General features: G+C 42.3%; 1 protein-coding gene across 8 annotated transcripts in view; it reads right to left on the bottom strand.

The window, feature by feature from the left end:
- The window catches only part of LOC103562081 (neuronal acetylcholine receptor subunit alpha-7), a 108,368-nt gene that overhangs the window by 32,646 nt on the left and 54,069 nt on the right, over nucleotides 1-21,653 (bottom strand). For 4 of the 8 annotated variants that reach the window (XM_070620587.1, XM_070620583.1, XM_070620594.1 and 1 more), the window contains one exon: nucleotides 14,013-14,122. The exons of 3 other annotated variants lie outside the window; for them this stretch is intronic. In XM_070620587.1, coding sequence (XP_070476688.1) covers nucleotides 14,013-14,122 — 110 coding nt within the window. Of the gene's footprint in view, nucleotides 1-14,012; nucleotides 14,123-16,942; nucleotides 17,040-21,653 lie in introns of those variants that run through there. One more of the 8 variants, XM_070620603.1, reaches the window with a different exon arrangement.

Raw genomic sequence — 21,653 nt, 5'->3', positions numbered from 1 at the left:
CTCTCAAAAAGAGACACAAGAATCCTTAAGAAAATATTAGCAAATACAATTCAGCAGCATATATAAGGATTTACAGATATGATGAAGTGGGATTTATTCCATGGGTGCAAGGCTGGATCAGTATTTCAAAACTGATCAATGAAATCATCCATATTAAGAGACTTAAAAAAAGCACATGATTTTACCAATTGATGCAGAAAAAGAGACTGGTAACATTCAATGCTCATCCAGAAATAAAACTTTCAGAAAACTGGAATAGAGGGGAACTTCCTCAGTCTGATAAAGAATATATACTAAAAAACTACAGCTTAAAATCATACTTAATGGTAAAAAGACTGAATGCTTTGCCCCTAAGATCAGGAACAAGGCAAAAGTATCTGCTTTCAACATTCTTACTCAAGATAATATAGGAAGCCCTCACAAGGAGAGTAAGGAAACAAAAGACATAGAGATCAGAAAGAAAGAAAACTGTCGCGGTTTGTAGTTGACATAATGGTAGAAATCATCTATGTGACTATGTAGAAAATTCCAAGAAATCTCTAGAAACAAACAAACAAAAAACCCCACATCAACTCCTAGAACTACTAAATGAGTTTGGCAAGATCGGAAGATACAAGATTAACATAAAAAAATTGATTGTATGTCTATGTACCAGCAATTGCAGAAACTAAAAATACAGTACCATTTACAATCACTAAAAAAAAAAGAAACACCTAAATATAAGCCTAATAAAGTATGTAAGGACTTGTATCCTGAAAATTACAAAATGTGATAAAACAAATCACAGAAGATTTAAATAAGAGAGACATACCATGATCACGGATTGGAAGACTCAACATAGTATGTTAATTATCCCCCAAATGTTGTTGTTAATGCCATCCAGTGGATTCCAACTCCTAGCCATCCTGTGTACAAAAGAGAGGAACTCTGACTGGACTTTTTGTACCATCCTCTCACCTTCCAGTGCTATATCAGTTGATGCTCTGCTGTTATTCATAGGATTTTCATGGCCAATTTTTTTTGGCAGTGGGTGGCCAGGTCCTTCTCCCTAGTCTGTCTTAGTCTGGGAGCTCCACTGAAATCTGTCCACTATGGATGACCCTGCTAGTATTTGAAATAGTGGTGGCATAGCTTTCAGTATCACAGCAATTCACAACTGCCACAGCATAACCAACAGATGGGTGGTATGACTCTCTGACGAGGAAATAAACCCAGGTAGAGGTGGTAAGATCACCTAATCTTAACCACTAAACCACGGGGCTGGCTTTCCCAAAATGATCTGTAGGTTTAACAAAACACCCAGCAAAATTCCAGAATTTATTTTTCCTGAGGAAGATTAGCCCTGAGTTAACATCTGTGCCAATCTTCCTCCATTTTTTACATGTGTCGCCAGCTCAGCATGACTGACAAGTGGTATAGGTCCACGCCTGGGATCCAAATCTGTGAACCTGGCTCACCAAAGTGCAGCGCACTGAACTTAACCCCTACACCACCGGGCCTGCGCCAGAAAAATTTTTTGTAGACATAAACAAGTTCACTCTGGAATTTATACAGACAGGCAAAAGAATTAAAATAGCTAAAACAATTTTGAAGAAGAAGAGTAAAGTGGGAGGAAATACGCTACTCGATGTTAAGCCTTTCTATAAAGCTAAAGCAAGCAAGGTAGTGTAGTAATGGTAGAGGGAGAGATACAGGTATCAAAAGAACAGAACAGAGAACCCAAGAGCAGACCCACACAAATATGCCCAACTGATTCTGAAAAAGGATGAAGCAATTCGAATGAGAAGTATAGCCTTTTCAACAAATGGAGGTGCAGCAATTGGAAAACTATTGGCAAAAAAGATGAACCTCAATCTAAGTCTCACGTTATACAATAATTAACTCAAAATGAATCGCAGACTTAAATGTAAATCTTGAAACTACAAAACTAGATGAAAACAGGAGAAAATCTTTGGGACTTAGGTTTAGGCTAAGAGTTGTTAGACTTGACACCAAAAACACAATCCATTGAAGAAAAATTTGATAAACTAGATTTCATTAAAAGGAAAAAAAAGACCTTTAAGAATTTGAAAACAAACCTACAGAAGGACAAAAGATATGTTTAAAACACACATCCAACAAAAGACTCATATTTAGAACATATAAAGAACTCTCAAAACTCAACAGTAAAAAAAATAAATAATAAAACAGCAACAACCCAATTAGAAAAAGGGCAAAAGACATGAACAGATATTTTATTAAAGATGATACACACATGACAAATAAATACATGGAAAGATGTTAAACATCATTAGGCATTACAGAAATTCAAATGGAAACAACAATGAGATATCACTACACACCTATCAGAATAGCCAAAATAAAAAATAGTGTTAACATCAAATCCTGGCAAGGGTGCAGAGTAACTCACTCACTTATACATTTCTTGGGGGATATGAATGGCATAGATAATCTGAAAAAGAGTACAGCAATTTCTTATAAAACTAAACATCTACTTATACAACCCAGCAATTGCACTCTTGTGTAATTTATACTAGAGAAATGAAAACTTATGTTCACATAAATACCTGCATGTGAATGTTCACAATTGCTATATTTATAATAGCTAAAAACTGTAAACACCTCAAATGTTCCTCAATGGATGAAAAGTTAAAACAAATTGTGGTACATCAATACCATTGAGTGCTATTCAGCCACTCTTAAAAGGTTACATACTTTTCGAGTCCATTTATATAAAATTATCGAAATGCCATCATTCTAGAGATGGAGACCCTGTTAGTGTTTGCCTGGAGTTTGGGACAAGGAGGATGCAGTTATAAAGGGATAGCAGGAGGGATCTTTGAAGTGATGGAACAGTTCTATATCTTAATTGTGAAGGGAGTTACACATATCTACACGTGATGAAATTACTTAGAATTATGCACACTTACACATACACAGACAAACACACATATGTAAAATTTGTGATATCTGAATAAGCTCTGTAGATTGTACCAATGTCAATTTCTTGGTTATTATATTGTACTACAGTTATTTGAAATGTTACCAATAGGGAAATTTAGGAAAGATAGGAAGATGCACCCTTGTACAGTTCTTTTTCAATTTCTCATGAATCTATAATTATTCAAAATAAAAGAATTATTTTTTTAATTAGAAGCTTACCAAATATCCAACAATGGTCGATTAAAATACATATTCTTAATGAGATATTGTCACCATTAAAACGAAGATTAGGAAAAGCCCATGGAAACATGGAAAAGTTTTGTGATGACTGAAAAATGCAGTCATTATAACTACATAAAAATGTATTAAGTGGATGGACTGAAGAAAGATATACAAAATGAAATTTATCTGTTTAGGGATGAAGGGACAGAAATTAGGCAACTTGATTTTGTCATGGCCATTGATCCTAGTTTGTTGAAATATAAAGACTTCTTTCTTTGCTTTGCCCTCTGTCTGGGTTACCTTTCATAATGAATGAGGTAAGGGTCAACAAGCCAAGATAAAAAAAACAGTGTGACAACATCTACTAGAAGGACAGAAGGAACTGCCACCTTCAAACCCAGATGCTATGTGCCATGGGTCTTCAGTGAGCCTTTAGAGACTCCGTCTTGAAGTCTCTAAAATGGAACCCACACTACATCCTGCTTACTAAGAACACCAAACTAACTATGTTATAGGCGTAACACATCTCGCCTGTTGATTAAAAAAATGCATAAGGAATCCTGCAATGATTCATTAAAATTCTGGAGCACTAATACATCTCTGGGGAAAGTGAGAAGCACTAACTAGGTAAGTACCAGGGAGAAGCACTCAGATGTTTAAAATTAAGTTCCCACTCTTTCTTTCACCATCAGTCACCAATGGTATGAGCAACCAGCATTCAGTTGGATTTTCTCTGGACAACAAGAGAGAGACAACACTGTAATTGAAATTAGTGTACAGGCTGAAATTTATCACTTCCAGCCACGAAATTACTCCCAGCTTCCACCTAATTAATGGGATAAAAGCTGGTATCCATGCCCAGCAGGGCAGTCTTTCAGCATTTGGTCCAGCGACCACCTGTGGATGATTCTTGAGCTGTACTTCACACCTGCTGCATCAGACCCTGGGGGAGGTAGAGCTGAAGTTTCCATTGTTAAAAAGTACTTGGAGCTTCCTAGACAGAGCAGAAGTCAGAAAACCAAAACAGAAGAGTCAAAATGGGCAGCAGGACATAGAGCACCCATTTGGGCTGCAATGACTCAGAGGACCACCAAAGAAATGGCTGAGCAGCCTGAAAGCTTTCAAAGTTTGTTGACTGTCTCCTCTTGAACATTGTGCAGAAAGACTGCAGGTGTGGCTTGCACCTGGGCAGAGCGGTTCTAGAGCCTGACCCCAAAACCTTCCACAGCAATCCTGCTTCCGACATCTGGGTGACCACAATGGGAAGAAGGCTGGGAGGAAAATACGTGCTGCTTCTGACTGGTTTCACTCTCTTTGAGCTGCTTTGGTGAATTTTTTATAGTTTTCCTCAGACAACAGTCTGGTGCATTCACACCAGGTTGATTCCTCAGTATTTCACACTTATCCTCACTCTTGTAAATGAGACCCTTTTTTCCATTTTGCATCACTGTTATTTACTGACATTATCTCAGTTATTATCTCATCTTCCTTGCTCAACTCTCTTATTAGCTCGAAGTTTGTCAGCTGATTCTATTTTTAGGTAAATAATCAACTGGAAGTAATCACAGTGTTGTATTTTCCACCGTAATATTTAGATCTCTTATTGTTAATTTGCTCTCTGGTGCTCTAGCTAGGTTCCCCAGCCAACTGCTGACAACAGGGATGTTGGCATCTTCGCCTTATCTTGGATTTGATGTGGATCCAACTTTCCAACAGTTAGCTTTACGTTTGCTGCAGTTTTCTTGCAGATAATATTTACCCAATTATTAAAGATACCTTCTGGTCTTAGTTTATAATGTGTTTTGATCGGGAACTGGAAATGAATTTAATAATCTTTCAGGCTAAATTGAGATTAAGTCTTTGTTTCCTTGCTTACCATGGATATGTAGTGAATTCCATTAGTCAACCTACCAAGTTAACCTACCCATGCCTACCTGGAATAAAAGTTATTTAGTATTTTTCACTTAATGCATTGCCAGGTTTCATCTGCCAGTATTTCTTTTGGGATATCTGCATTCATATTCACATGTGAGATTTGTTTGACACTTCTCTTCTATTGAGATGTCTCTGGTATGTAAATTTAACATGCCATGTTAGTTTTATAAATTTCCCATCTTTATCCATGCTCAAGAATAATTTCTATAACATAGATTTTTCTATTCCTTGAAGATATAAAATTCAAATGTACAAATGTACCTTTTCTTAAAATGTAGATCTCTGCCCACCTCGTCCATTTTTTATGTATTTTTAAATCTATCCTGATTTTCTACATTCTAGGTACATTTAGTAATTTGTATTTCCATAGAAAATCACCCGTTTCAACCATATGTTCAATTTTAATATATGTTCTTTCATTTATTAATTTTTTTGGTATTTTTAAAGAACTAGATTTTAGTTTTTGATATTCTTGATTTTAAATGTGCATGTGTCTTTCATCTTTTTAAAATCATTTCTATTTATGTCTTTACTAATTCTTTCCTGCCACTTTTTTTGGGTTTATTTTTTGATATGCACATTCTCATTTTTTGAGGTAGAAGCTTAATCAACCAAATTTCAAACTTTTCTTGTTTTCTCACTTTTACGCAGTACTTTGACATATCTCCCTGGTCTTCATATGTTCATTCTCATTGTCATTCATTCCTTAAAAGACATTTCTTAAAAGTTCCTGTAAGCCAAGATTAATCTGAGAGTGTTTCTAAAAAAAATTAAGGGGAGATTATAGACATACATACATACACATTACTGTATTCCTATCCCTTTGTTGTTAATTTCTACTTTTATATCATTGTGGTGAGACAATATAAGCTATATCATATCTACTTTTTCATAATACACTGGATATTTTTTATGGGTTAAAATAATTTTTGTGTATATTTCAAGTGTGTTTAAAACCGTATATATCTTTTTCCATTTTCTTCTCCCCAAAGCTCCCCAGGACATAGTTGTATATTCCACTTGTAGGTCCCTCCGGTTGTGCTTTGTGGGATGCCACCTCAGCATGGCCTGGTGAGCGGTGCCGTGTCTGCACCCAGGATCCAAACAGGTAAAACCCCGGGTGCCGAAGCAGAGCGTGCGGAACCCAACCACTCAGCCAAGGGGCCAACCCCTAAAACAATACTTTTCATATGTTGGGTACAAATCTATATATTTCTTGGTTCAGTCTTAAGTGATTTACTTCGTCCTATTAACCATACTTATCTTTCCTGCTATTGGGGTTTTGTCTATTTCTCCTATGTATTTCACCAGGATTGGCTGCATATAGTCTGAAGCTACACTGTTTGCCACACAATTTGTTTTCTCAGTAAATTTGCCTCTAATCAATATAAAAATATTCAATTTGTCCCTCTTCATGCCTTTTGCTTTTATTTTTTATTTGTTGAAGAACGCTGCTAAATCTGATTTCTTTTTACAGTATTTTCCAGACACGACTTTTCCAATCCCTTTATTTTCCTCCTGTTTCGTTTTGATTAAAATCTCTCTTCTGTATATATCATAGAGTTGGTTGTTTTTGTTTGATTGTTTAAAACAGAGTCTATTTTGTTTTTGGAATTGTTAGAAGATTTAAACCTATTTTCATTTTTGTGATGAGTGACTGTTTTAACTTATTTCTGCTATGTTATTAGCAGTATTTTTTATCATACTTTCTTACATCGTTTCCTAAGTTTCTATTCATACATTTGGCATATTGACTAAATTTTTCTCATTCTTTATTTTCTGTCTAGTGGTTTGGAAGTTATATTACCATTTCAATTCCTCTGATATTTACTCTGGTATTCAACAGGCAGATTTACTTTTATCTTTTTTCATTTTGTACATTTTATACATCTAACTAGGGTGTCTCTATCATCCATGAACCAGAGAAGCCCTACAGAAAACTCCCACTGTTACTCCTTCTATTTCTCAAGTTCCTACCAACCCAAATCTCTCAGTGATTATTTATATTTAAAAATGTTAACAAGTATTTAAACTTGACTATGACTTTTAGTGGTTCCTCTGCCAACAAGTGCTGAACATATTCCATGTCTATCTTTCTGGGTTTCATTTTACTGAAGTATATCCTTAAGTATGCTTTCAGACGATGTAAATCACTTGAGTCTTTAACAGTTTGAAACTGCCTTAGTTTTTACATGGATAGCTCAGTTCAGCAAAAGATTTTATTTTAAAAATAATTTCCCTCTAATATTTGAAAGTAATGCCCTATTAACTGAGGCAAATTGTTTCTTGTTGCTGATTTTTCACTTTGAGTGCTTCAAAAGTTTTCCTTTTACTTGGATGTTTTAAAATTTCAGCATGATACTCAAGATATATGTCTCCTTTTGTTTACCTTGCTTAGTACTCAGCATGCTATTTGTATGTGAATAGATGAATACAACCATCCCATTTCAATTCAGTGGGGAAAAGATGGAATGTTCAATAAATCATGTTAGAACCATTTCTTATCATTTAAAGAAAAGTCAAGTTAGACCCTTACCTCACAGAATATGCAAAATTTCAAGAAACAAACACAAAATAAAAAGTAAACTATTTGGTTTACTAAAAATTATTAGAAGACACTATAATAGAACACATTTGTAATCTGGTATGGAATGGCAGAGCCATAGAGGATACATAAAAAAAATAATAAAAATATCTGATTTACTAAGAATGTACAATTTATTTTAAATAAAAGATCATAAATCATGCTAAAAGATAACTGGAATAATTTAAATTGCATAATCCTTCATAACAGATTGATACAGGAAGTGAAGGAGAATGGAGAATGATAATCTGTAGGTTAATTTGCTTCTCAGGCTAAAACAACATAACGTTTTATGACCCATACATGACATCCTTGCCCCAAACACCCAGAATTCATTTATTTTTTATTTATTGGTGTTGGGAAGACTGACTGTCAGTCCAGACAGTGTGAGTTCCAAGTGCTATTACCGAAGTTCTGGCCTCCATCAATCTCCTACTGGACCAGGGTAATGGCCCCCAATAGTGCATTCACTCACTGTAATTTGATGCTTTCCTTGTGCTATTTGCCACACTAACTTTTGGAGAATAGCATTTGGTTCCTCCAACGGAATTCACTGCCCAGTAGGGAGAACAGGAATGTTAAACCTGGAGTTGCGACACGACACGGTACTTAGAAACATGAAGTCCTCCATGGCACCCAGCGGCCCAGAGGAGGGGATTGTGCTGGGAGTCAAGGAGAGACTCCCAGAGGAGAAGCCAGGATGGACTGATCTGAATTTCTTAGATTGTAATTCATCCTGACCCTATTATCCTAGTCATTATTCCCTCCCTTGAATTAAAAACAAATGCTTTTAGGGCCCTGCAACCTTTGGTCCCTTCCAAGATTATCTCCCACCGCCCGCCTAAGAGCCCTGTGCCATGGCCTAACTTAGTGTTCTCCCATGAAGGAGCCCTATCATGCTGCCCACAGGCCTTAATCTAACTGTTCTCTCCCTGTAGCCACTTGCTCTAAAGTGAGGAGACCACATAAATTAAGTCTAAAATGGGTCACTCTTACAAGAGAAAGGGGCACTATTAACAACTGTGCCAGGACAGCAAGCATAACCCAAGACCATCCCATGCTGTCTTGTCTGGTATCACCATCTTCCCACCAACAACTTCTCCCCTCCTCCTGCTGGATGAGCATCTCTCTCTTCCAGATCTTTCTCAGATGCCGTATCCCTGACACGTCATCTTCTGCTCCATAAGATGATCTCTGAGCCCTTGTCTTACACCCATGAAGAGGTTGTCAAGTGTGGGGAAAAGTGAAAGTGTTTGGAGTCAAGGCCTTGGTCCTGTGTGAACAAGCTGTGAATCTTAGAACCAGTTTCCTTAATAGTAATTCTCAGTCATGAAATCAAATCAGATGAGACCACCCAGGGTAAAGGGATTTGTTACTGATTACGAATGTTGTTAGGGCAGTGAATGTGTGCTCTCCTTTTAGAAGCACGCTATCTTCTCACGTAGGGGGTCCTCAGAAAACTCCAGAGCTGAACTGACAGCATCAGCTACATCAGCCCTGTGGCCCTGCCCTACAAGCCTTGGCTTCTCCAGGTTTTGACACTTGCCATGGGGTGCATTCAGCTTGAGTCTGGCACCCCGCATAGCTGAGGTCCTAAGGGTCAGAGGCAGACCACTTCCCCATTCAGCCATCTCTTCCCTGTGAAACACAGCTTCCTATGTGCTCCTCCATGCAGGCAGCCAGTGATCAAAGCCCTGGGTGGGCAGTGGAAACTCGCAGGGACTGTCACAGCAGGCTGGGGAGGGACAGGATGGGGGCTGACCTGACCTTGGCCCCCACCATTGCGGTGCCTGCCCTCCCTTCCCTCAGGCAGCTCATGATGATCACTGAACTTCCCATTGAATTCCTGTCTCCCGTATTTATTACACAGACTCTTACAACCACGTTGGCTCTGTGTCTGATGTCACGAAGATCAATAAGCTCATCTCCAAAAGCCATGCTCTCGAGCTCAACTGGTCTTGGGGTCCTCAGAGAGCAGGGGGTGGGGCTGCTCAGTGGACTGGCCGTGCACCACAGGCAGGAAGACAGTTTGCCAGGCCATCCTGGATGCAAAACCATCCCTAGAAAACTTCAGTCACTGTTTGAAATTTTTGGCCGTTTGAAATTCTGCTCAAATCCTTGCACAACGGTTTGCATTTTGTCATTTCACGCTGGTTGGCAAGGGATTTGGTCAGAAAAGTTGGATGTCAGATGCTGAGGAAAGATCATCAAGGAGTGATGGTGTAAAAATCCCACAGCAGCTGATATGGGGAAGAGACAGGCTCTCCTCTTTCAGAATGAAAGACAGCAGGCTCAGGCCCAGAGGCATCAACTCAGTGAGAAGAATTACTTTGCTTTGTCTAACTTGCAGAAAAATAAAACACAAGAGTTCTAAAAGCATGACCAGAAGCAGGCCAGCCTGAGGTACGTCAGACTCTGGAGTCAGGCACACCCTGCTGGGTGACCTTGGGCATGTGGCTGAACCTCTCTGAGTATAAGTTGTCTGTTCTGAGAAATGTGGATGCTAATACTGACTTTGGAGCCATCAGGGCCCTTTGCAGAAAGAGGGGAACCAAGCAGGGGTGCTAACGGTCTGCTAGCAACAGTCCCAGCTGATGCAGACAGGCTGGGCTCCCAGTCAGCCTGAGGCAGACCAGTAACTGGGCTCACACTGGCTGAATGATGACATGCAATCTTGTGTCCTCACTCTCTCAATTTTACCGAGAAGCAGTGGAAATAGCAAAAGCAAAACACATCGACTTCTGCATGCTGGGAGGGGTGCACAAGCAGAGAAGAACAGATCATAACTTCTGACCAGAAAACCATGGGATGGGGATCAGTTGATAGCAAGTCAGAAGGAGAATATGAATAAGCATTTTGACAACTACTCAGAGCAAAAAAGAAAGGAAACAAAATTCGACAAAAAGGATCAGAGCTTCTCATATCTCACTCATGGTAAAAGCCAAGGCCTGGGAGACACGGGCCACACCCCCTCCTGTCTCTGACCTTCTCCCCTGCACACGTTGGACACAGGGGTCCCTTCTGGTCCTCAGACAGACCTGATGACATGTTCCTGCCTCAAGGGAATCAGAAAAAGATAAATTTTCTAAAAGATAAAGTCATCACACTTGCACAAACATAAAATGAACATGTCAAAGATTTAAGTCATTAATTAAAGAGGGAACCAGCAAGGTGTCAAAAACCAATTCTGAGGAGGATCCAAAGAGCAGGCCACCAGGAACGTCGATGCAATCTGTTAACAGAGGAATCAGTCCACTAGACAAGATCCATTTGCTTCTCCATGGACTAGAATCATCTGCAGTGCTATTAGTTTTCTAGAACTTATAGAGCTGAAAATTAGTCCAAAGACCATGACAGGCTGAGTCTACTACAGAACAGATAACCCGGGAGGTGACCACACCTAGCATGCCACAGGACACTGGTTATCTTTCTCTTCTTCATCATTTTTTTCTTTTTTGGCATTTCAATGTCTTTTACAACCTTTCCTGATAGGTCTTTTGTACTTGTTCTTTCTGCCAAAAACATTTACCTCCCTGATGCTGTATGACTTGTTCCTTCGCCGCCTCCTAGCCATTCTGCTGGTCTCAGGCCCTGCCTCTGGCTTTAGCACTTGCTCGTTGCTCTCCCTGGTGTATTTTTCTTGAAGCCCCTATAATCCGGTGTGTGCTCTCCCCTCTTCATTTCTCTCTCTACCTTTCCCTAGAGGGCAGGGATTTTTGTCTGGTTAGATTACTGCTGTGTCCTCGGATGCTAGGACACTGCACAGTAACAGTGTGTAAGCCTTCACTAAATATTGGTTGAGTGAATGAACAAATGAAAAACAGCTACGGTGGTGAGAAGGGGAGGTCTGGATGGACAGTTCAGAGGATGATTCCGGAGATGCAAACATAGGTTGGCCAGTTCCACTCACTTCTTGAAAACAGGCTACTGCTCCACCCTCTTCCCATCGCACCTTATTTAGAAACAGCCTCCCTCCACATTAGGTCTGAATATTTGATTATGCATATGTCATAACAGAATCTCCTAAAACCTCCTTCTCCGAGGCCCAAATTACCTTTCCTCAGCTGGAGAATTGTGCCACATTCAAGAGCTGCTGCTGATGTCCTTTCAGTGATGGCCTCCTGGGCCCCCAAACCCCAGGCCAGCCATGACTGTATAATGAGACTTTGAGCAGCAACCAGTTAACCTTCTTCAGGAGCCATTAACAGTGACAACACTGAATCTAAGAGATTCACTCCCTAAGATCCCATTCCACATGTGGACCCATGTGATACCATGATAACACACAAAGGCCACAATGGAGCAGCTGCAACTCATAAGGAGGTGGGTCTCGCCTCTGCTCTGTTACCTTTGTAATCTACCTGCCTCCTCTGCTGTGGCTGAGAAACTCCCTGAGGCCTAGGATGCTTTCCCTACCAATCACATCCCTGCTGTCCTCCCCGCCCCTCCTAGGAGCTGGGATTGGATCTTCAATCAGGCCAAGGTGAAAACAACTGGAAACTAAGTGTGTGACTCATCTGCGCTGCAGGTGACCATGTCAACAGCTGTCCCCGACACCCAAGGCCCTGACAGCTGCCTACTCCAACTATCTGCAACCCTGCTGAGGGCTAGAGGCTCTGGCTATCAGAGCACACTCAGTCCACGCATGGGGCTGGCAAGCAGAGGTGGTGTCCAGAGCTGAGATCCATGGAAGCAGCTGTCAACCTATGACAGAAGGCAGTTGGCAGATAAATACCCCAGAGAAACCCAATAGGAATGAGCCCTGTCGTGCACAGTAGTAGTTTGCTTTTTAAGACATTCTATTTTGGCTTCCCTCCCTTCCCTGTCTCATTTGTCCTCTCAAATAAACTACACACACTCAAATTCTTGTCTTGGGTTGACTTCCAGGGGAATCTAAGACACCTGGGAAGGGAATACATTCTATTTCATTGGTGACTCATTTATTAGCATAACTGCAAGCCCTCACAGGCTGGACCACACTGCACCCAAATGTGGCCTGCATACATTGCCCCCACCCAGGCTCTGCCATCAGCACAGAGTAATGGGAATGTGTGACAGGAAGAGAGCTGTAGCCAGGGGACTGCAGTCTCAGAGCCAGACCTGAATCTGCAGACTCAAGAACAGAGAGGCCCAGAGAGGCCCAGAGAGGCCCAGAAAGGCTGAGGCCGCTGCCCACAGTTGCATAGTGTAGCGGCAACTGACATGTCGCTGGGGCCCAGGCTTTCTTCTGCAAGCAACCACCAATACCAGCAATGCTTTTCCTTCCATCCAAAGGTGAAAATGGTGAGGAGCCATCTATAATCACTGTTCACTTTGAGCAAGATTGCATTCAGAAAAATCCTTGAACTTCAGGCTTAAAGTAAAGCAGGATAAAGCAACGAAGAAACCCCTGGAATGAGCATCCAGCAAGGATGCTTTTTTCTGCTCATCCTCTCCTCAGAGCAGCCTGGCCAGCTGTCTGGCGACTGTAATTTTCTCACCATCCATCAGGGAAATAAAGCAGCCCATCCCAGAAATGATGCAGAGATGGCTGTTTTGCAGTGACCCAATCGCATCACAGCATGGAAAATGTATTCTCTCTCAAAAGCTGTTAGTGGCTCATGCCTGGACTCTAATGTCAAACTGGAATAGAGTGAGAGATGTGACGGACATGTTTGGAATGCTTCCCCTATCCTGAATCAATGCTCCTTTCAAAACTGTGGCTTACACAGAATGATAGCATGTCCCCCTCCTTAAGGAAAGACCCCCCAACACACACACACACATTAACGAACAATCACATGAGCCTACTGAGACAACACATCATTTTGTGCGCCTGAACGTTAGCAGAGAGTATTAAGCTCAACATCTCTCAAAATCCCCAGGTGTGCATCCTTGTCAGGAGTTAACTTCTGGGGGAGCCTAAGACACTTGGGAAGGAAATACATTCCATTTCACTGGTGAAATCGATTAGCACTCTTACAGGCCAGCAACCTCTCGTGCCGTTAAACACAACTGGTGCCATTCAGGAGGCAAAGGTACTGCCACATGCAAGAATGCCTCAGTGCCAAGATGCAGGGAAATAATCTATGCACTATGATGCATAGTCCTATAGACATGGTCATCTTAGGCAGCATGCCGGGTGACTCAAACCTGCACACCAAAGCAGAGGTCACCGGAGGGGGGACAGAGCTGATTTTTAAACACCTGGCCACTTACAGAGCCTCAAAGGGGGCAACGGTCTAATTATAAATAATGTACCCAGCATTTCTATAAAGTACTCAAATATGCTTTATTGTTAAACATATGCCACAATAAAATCATTTTTCCTTTTGCACACTGTGCTTACCTGTTATAGAGAAGAATGTCTGGCTTCCAAATCTGGCCATCTGGGAAACGAACATTCGTCACACCCGGATACTCTGACATATTCCACTGTAAATAGTGATCTGTCCAAGACTGACACATATAGGCAATGACATTAAAGCAGCACTTTGCTTCCTTGTCTAATGATATTTCTCATAAGAAATTATTGGGTAAGTTCAAAGCCAAAGAGAGTTCCAGACATTTATTTATGCAATTGAGTTGCTGTCTATAAAATATAAGGAAATTGGGGATTCAATAATACCTTCCAAAATGACCATGTATAACATAAAAATGGCATTTAAGATCCTGCCTTCACCATGACCACATTCAGACAGTAGCATTCCAGTTAATTCCAGCCCACTGCATGCCCACAAGCCTTCCCCTCCCACAGCAGATGGGTTATTTCTAGCCAAATGAATAACTACTTTGCTTTCAAAGTTTTCCATTGTAAGGACACTTTGGAAAAACAAGTTCACTTATTTCAGTTGGAATAAGCAGCAGGCTGGAGAAATATAGAATATGTATTTTCATGAAACAACATTGTGCAGCTGCATAGGAACCTCTCAGAAACTTCTAAGGGTAATTTTCAGACTTGAATTCTTATTTTCTTGCACGATTGGGGCTTCTGATGGCAGAAATGAACAATGTAAACACTCGGCCTTGGTGGTAAGACACTGAATTAGGACATGAGGATGCAGGTGAGGACTCGGGAAATATTCACACAAACACAGTACATCTCCTGGGGCTAGGCCCTAATTTCATTCTCAAGTGACCTTTGCCAGAGGAAGGCCATGCCTGGGATCCTCCCTCCCCAGACCTCACACACCAGGCCTACCTGGGATTCACTACTTCCGTAAAGGCTGCTCAGGGAGGAACCACCTGCAGCTGTTATACAACCAATAGCACCCTGCCCGGCTCTCAAGGCTGCAGGTTTGAACTCAGCAGCTCCACCAAGTGTGCCATAATCAGGGCATGCCCTGGGATGGGCCCCCATCCTGCATCCAATCTCCCTGGGGCCACTTGTGCTTTGGAGCTCAGACTTTCTCAGATTTAGAAAGGTATGTGATGTAACACCCCAAGCTGGGACCAGGGCAGCTCCCCATAATCAAATGCATCATTATTTCTGCAGTGAAACATGCATATTTATACCAAGTGAGACAAAGAAATGCCTCAAGTGTACAGCAATTTCAATTTGATTTTAGTCCAATGAATTTGATGCAAAGTTACAAAAACATTAAGGGAGAAAAAACAGTTAATTTTCAAAGCTGTTGAGACTGGCAACAAGTAGTTAAAGGTCATGTCCCAGAGATCCCACCATTCTCTGGAGAGAGCAGGCAAAAGTCAGGAATGGCTGTCCCAGTTCTGGGACTGAAATCAGACGAGGTAATAGGCAGGGCAGTAACACCATTTTACAGCCATGGACCTCTGAGAACGAGGGTGTGTTTGTTAATGTATAATGTGCTGAAGAATCATCTGGGGCAGTTAGGATAGAGACCCACCCGGCTGCTGTTTCTAATTAGATGTGTGTGGCTGGTGGAGGGGAGGGGAAGGAGAGGAGAGGGGAGGTCAGGACAGCATCGCACCCAGGAAGGGCCAGTCTTGTTCAAGTTGTTTTGCAGGAACGCCTGGGCACCAGCTAAACTGTGTTTGCTGCAGCCCGCTCAGCCTCTGCACCATTTGGCCAGAGCTCCCTTCTTTTCTCTCCCTCATTCAGGGCATAAGCCCTTTCAGACCCAACCCCAGTGCTTTCTTTACTGTGATCTCATAGCTCACCCTGGATGCTTCTCTGAGTTGGGGGCAGATTACCATACAGCCTGCTACTGTCACTATCACCCCCATGCTGCGCAGGCCTTAGGGCTCCCAGACCTGCCCAGAAAGGTGAGCATGGTAGGCACACACTCATCTCCCCTGCTTGCTGAAATGATGGGCACAGGGAAGTGGGAGTGCTTGGTCAGCCAAACATAAACCTCTTCTAATAGCTCCACATCTGAGTTGCAGGACACCTCCCCAGCAATTTTATATCTCCTCCTGCCATCCCGAATCCTGCTCTTACTCAGCTGCATGTGCCCCATGGGCATGCATCCTGGCCGTTCTGCTCGCTCAGGGTCCTGTGTATGTATACCCATGCTCACCAGGATCCAGATGTGTCAGCAAGATTACATTCCTATTTACAAGAGGAGATTGGGGCACAGAGAAGCAACACCTTTTTAGTCAGTCACTGACTCAGGACTCAGAACTGCATTATCTGACATTAGCAGGGTGATCAATCGTTGGTTCTTCCAACCCAATCTCTCTGCACTGGCAGACTTTGCACCACGACACGTGGGCTGCTCCTCATCCCTGCCAGTGCTGTCCATCAGCTCACAGTGCCCTTCCTTACTCCAAAGGCAAGCTGGGTCTCTCCACCCTAGGAGCAGAGAGAAGGGCTGCTGGGCACTTTGGAATCAGAGAGACCAAGGTTTGCACCAGGGCTCTGGTAGAGAAGAGCTATGTGAGCTCAAGCAGGTAAATCACCCTCTCTGAGCTGCCGTTTCCTCCTATGTGCCCTACCTCACAGGACAGAGCTGCAAGGATGTCATGAGATAATGTGTGAAGCAGTACGTAAACATCACATGACCCTGGTAGGCATGTCATAAATGATGGCTTTAAAAGAAAGAGGGTTTCCTCCATTTTACAAAATCCTAGAGGATGTGAGAGCTGTAACAACTGAGCTGCAGGCAAAGGCGGAGAAGAGTGGGCACCAATTCGGAGCTGGGAGTTGGAGCACGAACCTCAGTGCTGCGTGCCCTGGGAGCCGGAGCAGAGCTCACAATCCCTCAGGTTTCCATGAAGGTTTCCTAAGGACCGATGTAGAAAGGGGCTTGTAAAATATTAAGTCCCAGAAAGAGGTTTGCTTCCTCTCAAAGCACTCACTTGCCAGGCAGATCCCTGGGAATGTCCTGGAGGGCAGAGGCACGGGGCAAAATCTTCCTACACACAGCACCCGGCATGTTTTCCATATATGGGCACCTGAAAATAAGCATCGATCTAGAAACGCCAACACTCCCAGATCTTCACCTCCAGAAGTCTGTGCTTTTCCTCCTCTCCCTACGTCTGTGTGATTCTTCTCATTCAATCTTCGACAGGAATGTGTGGGGTGTTAAAGGGGACACATGGGACAGGAAGGGGCCCTTGATCTAAAAGGCACTGTAGAGAATCCCTATCCTTCTGTGGAGCTGAGAACTGGGCCCACTAGAACCACTCTTAGAAACTCTTTTTAAATGTGTGTGTACGTGCATGTCTGGAAATCTTTATAGCAAGAGAGAAAGAGATAGCAAGAGCGAAGAATGGGAAAGTTGTCTGTGTTTTTAGAAAAAATCCTTTATGGTATAATAAAAAATATAGTTGGTCTTCATCCCAGGTTCCAGCACAGGGATCCTAAAACCCTTGGAATTTTCTGAGTGATAGGAGTGTCTTGTGTTACTCACAAAGAGCCCTCTTTGAGCACACCTGAGGTTATTCTAATGAAGTAAGGTGACTTAGGGTGGGCCCCTAGATAGGCCAAGGATGCCATCTTGCAGCTGGTGACCAGAAAGGCCAACCACATGACTAGGGGGTGAGAACTTTCAGCCTCACTCCACTCCTATCTCTATGGAGACTGGGTTATAAAAACCCTTGAACAACAAGATTTAGAGAGCCTCTAGGCTGGTGAAGACATGCAGATGCAAGGAGGGTGTCTTGCCACAGAGGGCACAGAAGCTCTGCGCCTCCTCCCATACCTCCTCTACGCGTCTCTTCCATCCAGCTATCCCTGAGCTGTACTGTTTATAATAAATTGGTGGATGTAAGTAAAGTGTTTTCTTAAGTTCCATGGGCTGTTCCAGAAAATTACTGTACCTGAAAGGGGATAGTGGGAAACTCTGAATTTGAACACAGCTGGACGAAGTGTGCACAGCCTGGGCACCCCATTTGCAGCAGGCATCTGAAGTGGGGGCAGTTTTGTGGAACTGAGGCCTTAACTTGTGAGATCTCATGCTAACTCCAGGTAGATGGTGTCAGAATCGAATTGAAAGGTTGGACACCAAGTTGGTGTTCCGAGATTCAGAGAATTGTCTGTTGGTGTGGAAGACACCAAGTATCTGGTGTTAGAAAACTCCACCCATATATCTGTTTTGAAAATTCTTCCTGCCAAACTATTTTGATCTCAGAGGAAGAAAGCGGCCTCCTTCTCACTTCCCCAAAAGTTTTTTCTCTCAGTGAGATATAATGATTGAAACATCACCCTAAGCCATGGATTACTCTCAGGGCCCTAAGCAAGCCAAGGGCTGGCTTATCTATGAGCATAATCTGTGGCATTTCTGTGTGTCAGAGATAAAGTGATAAAGAATGCAGAAATTAAAAAGGTAAACATTTTAGAAAAAAATATGTTTACAAACTAACATTCTACGATATAACAGCTATTAGCTCCATGATTAGCAGGTAAAAAATAGAGAATAAACATGAGAAGGATGGGAAATGTAAAGCCAGAAGAATAGTCAAAATTCCAAAATAAGACAATTTAAAAAAAAAAAAAACAATTAGCTTCAGATGGCTCAAATGTCTCTTCAGAAACTGACATGGTTTCTTCATTTCTTCTCATGGATTAAAATCAGATTGTCTGACAGGCCTCCCAAAATGATAAAACTAACCCACAGAGAAAATACACCTGCTGCTTCCTCCCAGGAATATGAAGAGGTAAGTGGTGAAGCCACCGTCTCTCCCTTTAGTAATCTAAAGAACTGGAAATTCCTACAAAATCAAGGTAAGTGAGAGACATGAAAACAAAATCAAACTGTAGGACAAAGAGAACTCTTTTTTTTAACTTTTCTGCCTCTTCTATTTTGAATGTACAGAAAATCTATCATTTGCAGAATATTGACCTCAGAGCTTAAATATCCTGGAGAAAATATTATGCGGATTCAGATTTTCAGAACAGGAATTCAGCAATATGAAACTCTGGGAGAGAAAATCCAACTGCTGAGAGCCATTTCCTAAGCTCTCCATTCCCCTCCTGCTCATGTCTGTCCTCCCACGGGACTCCAGCTCTGTTAGCCTTCGATATCGAGCTTCACTTGTTTGTACCCAAGATTCCTGCCGGGTCAGGCCATTCTGGCCACTAGTTGGAGAACACAGAAGACCGGAAATCAAGGTGGTGGTGGTTTTCTAAATAGCCCCGGGGCAGCTTCCACAGCCTGTCATGGTGACATCTGAGTTCCCCATGTCCCTGCTGTGACTGCAGAAGGAATGCCATGGCTTTCCAGAGGGAAGCACTGGCTAGGCCAGATGTTCTGATCATATAACTATTAAGGTCTGTTCTAAACCCAAGATACTTGTAACCCCCTAAGATTCAGTGAGGAGTCAGTGTTACAGCTGCTACATGAGCTACAGGTGCCATTTTCTAGATAAATGTGTCACTTAGCTTTATAAGGACACATGCATGTTTTCCATATGATGGGTGCCTAAAACAAGTATTAATTAATGATGCCACACCTAGAAATGCCTATGCTGCCAGATCTTCACATTTAAAAGAGTCTATGTCTTTCCTTCTCTCTCTTCCATTCCTGTAAAGCAGAGATATCTCCCACCTGGGGGATCCATTGTCCATACTATGAGCCTGCCTCCTGCCACGTCTCTAGGGAGTTACTTGTTCTTGATATTTTAACTTTTTTTAGAGTGTAAATTTCACAGCCTGATTATAAATGGTTTGAAAGAAGAAACTGGTCTCACCCAATTCTGGGTCCCCCTCACATGGCCTAGTTCAATGTCTTCCATATAGCAGGTGCTCAAAAAGATTAGCTGAATCAGTCAAAGAGATTAAAAGTTGAGTTTTAAAACAAATGAAGCTGCAGATGCTTACGCAAGTGCAAGTCTTAATGAGAAATAAGTTATGCTTGAAAGAAATTTAGAGGTCTCTGGTGACATCACCCAAAGCAAGGGTGCTTATCTATGGAGCACCAGAACTCAGTGCAATAATCCATATACATTTTTTCTGGAAACCATCACTCTCTAAAAGAAATTGCCAAATCATACACATTGCTGAAGATAATTGCTTATTGAGGGGTAAGAAATACAGGCACCAGGGAGACAAACCTGTCCAGGACCTAATATGTCACGAGCATATGAGGTATGTCTCTCTCTGTAAGAAAAATGTCAACAGCAGTTCTGTACCTTACAGGGCATGGGAAACATATAGTTGTATGTAAAAACAGAAGCATTTGCATCATCTTCCCAAATTCCCAGAGCTTTATCTTATCCCACAGTGTTCAAAAGTTACTTGAGAGTTGGCTTATTTCATATCATAGTATCTTAGCCCCTCCTGGGTTCACCTTGAGGTTTTTGTTTCATTCATTCATTCCATAAAACTTATTCATTCAGTGCCTGCCGTGGGCTAGGAGCTGGGGGTATCCAAACAGAGCCCTGGCCTCCTCGTGCACACATCCTAGTCAGGGAGGGAGACCCAGGTCCCATCAACAAATACACAGTGCGAAGGATGGCACACGGTGACAAGTGCTTTGGAAACAAAATGAAGCAGCGTTGATGGATGAGATGTTTGTTTCCCCCCAAAATTCCAATGTCAAAGCCCTAATCCCAATGCGATGCTATTAGGAGGTAAGGCTTTGGGGAGGTGCTTAGGTCATAAGGGTAGAGCCTTCGTGAAGGGGATTTGAGCCCTTTTAAGAGGAGGCCAGAGAAAAAAGAAGAAAGTGTAGATAACTGAGGGAAGATACAATAAAAAATAGGAAATGCCCAGAAAAGAAAAGAAAAGAGGCCAGAGAGCTAGCTCACACTCTTTCTACCATGTGAGGGCACAACAAAAAGGTGCCTGTCTGCAATCCGGAAAAGGGTCCTCAACGGAACCCAATCACACTGGCAACAACCATGATTTTGGATTTCTAACACCCAGACTGTGAGGAATAGATGTCTGTTGTTGATAAGCCCCCTAGTTTATGGTATTTGTTATAGCAGCCCGAGCTGACTGAGACACAGGGTAAAGAGAATAGAGTGAGCTCCAGGAAGAGGAGAGGGTTTGAGACAGTACATGGGAACTCAGGGAAGACCTCACTGAAAAGGTGACCTTGAGGAAGAGACTGTTAAGAAGTGAGGGAGAAAATCAAGTGGTTCTTGAGGAAAGAGCTTTCTGGGCAAAGGCCCTGAGGTGGATGTGTGCTTAGGAGATGTGGGCAGGACATTCAGGAGTGCAGTGATGGGAGAGGAAGCAGGGTCAAGGCAGGCAGGGAGTCAAAAGCCACTTCAAAGATTTCAGTTCATATGCCGCTGAGCGAGGCAGGAACCCCTGGAGGGGTCTGAGCCAAGAAGCCTCAAGGCTGAACTTCTATCGTCTCTTAACTAGGATCACACTGACTGCTATGATGAGAAGAGGCACCACCAGGGGAGGTAAGGTCTGACACAGGAAACCTGGCTAGGAGGCTTTGTAATAACAGAGGTGAGAGATGACGCTGGCTTATACCAGGATGGAAGCAATGGGGTTGATGCCCAATGGTTAGATTCTGGATCTATTTTGAAAGTCTCACTGCCAGAACTTGCTGCCAGAATAGATGTGTGTGTGAAAGACAAGAGTAACAAGTGATTCTGAGGCTTTTGGTCT

This window comes from Equus przewalskii, chromosome 1 (assembly GCF_037783145.1).
Source record: "Equus przewalskii isolate Varuska chromosome 1, EquPr2, whole genome shotgun sequence".
Taxonomy (NCBI): domain Eukaryota; kingdom Metazoa; phylum Chordata; class Mammalia; order Perissodactyla; family Equidae; genus Equus; species Equus przewalskii.
This window is presented reverse-complemented; position numbering and strand designations above follow the sequence as displayed.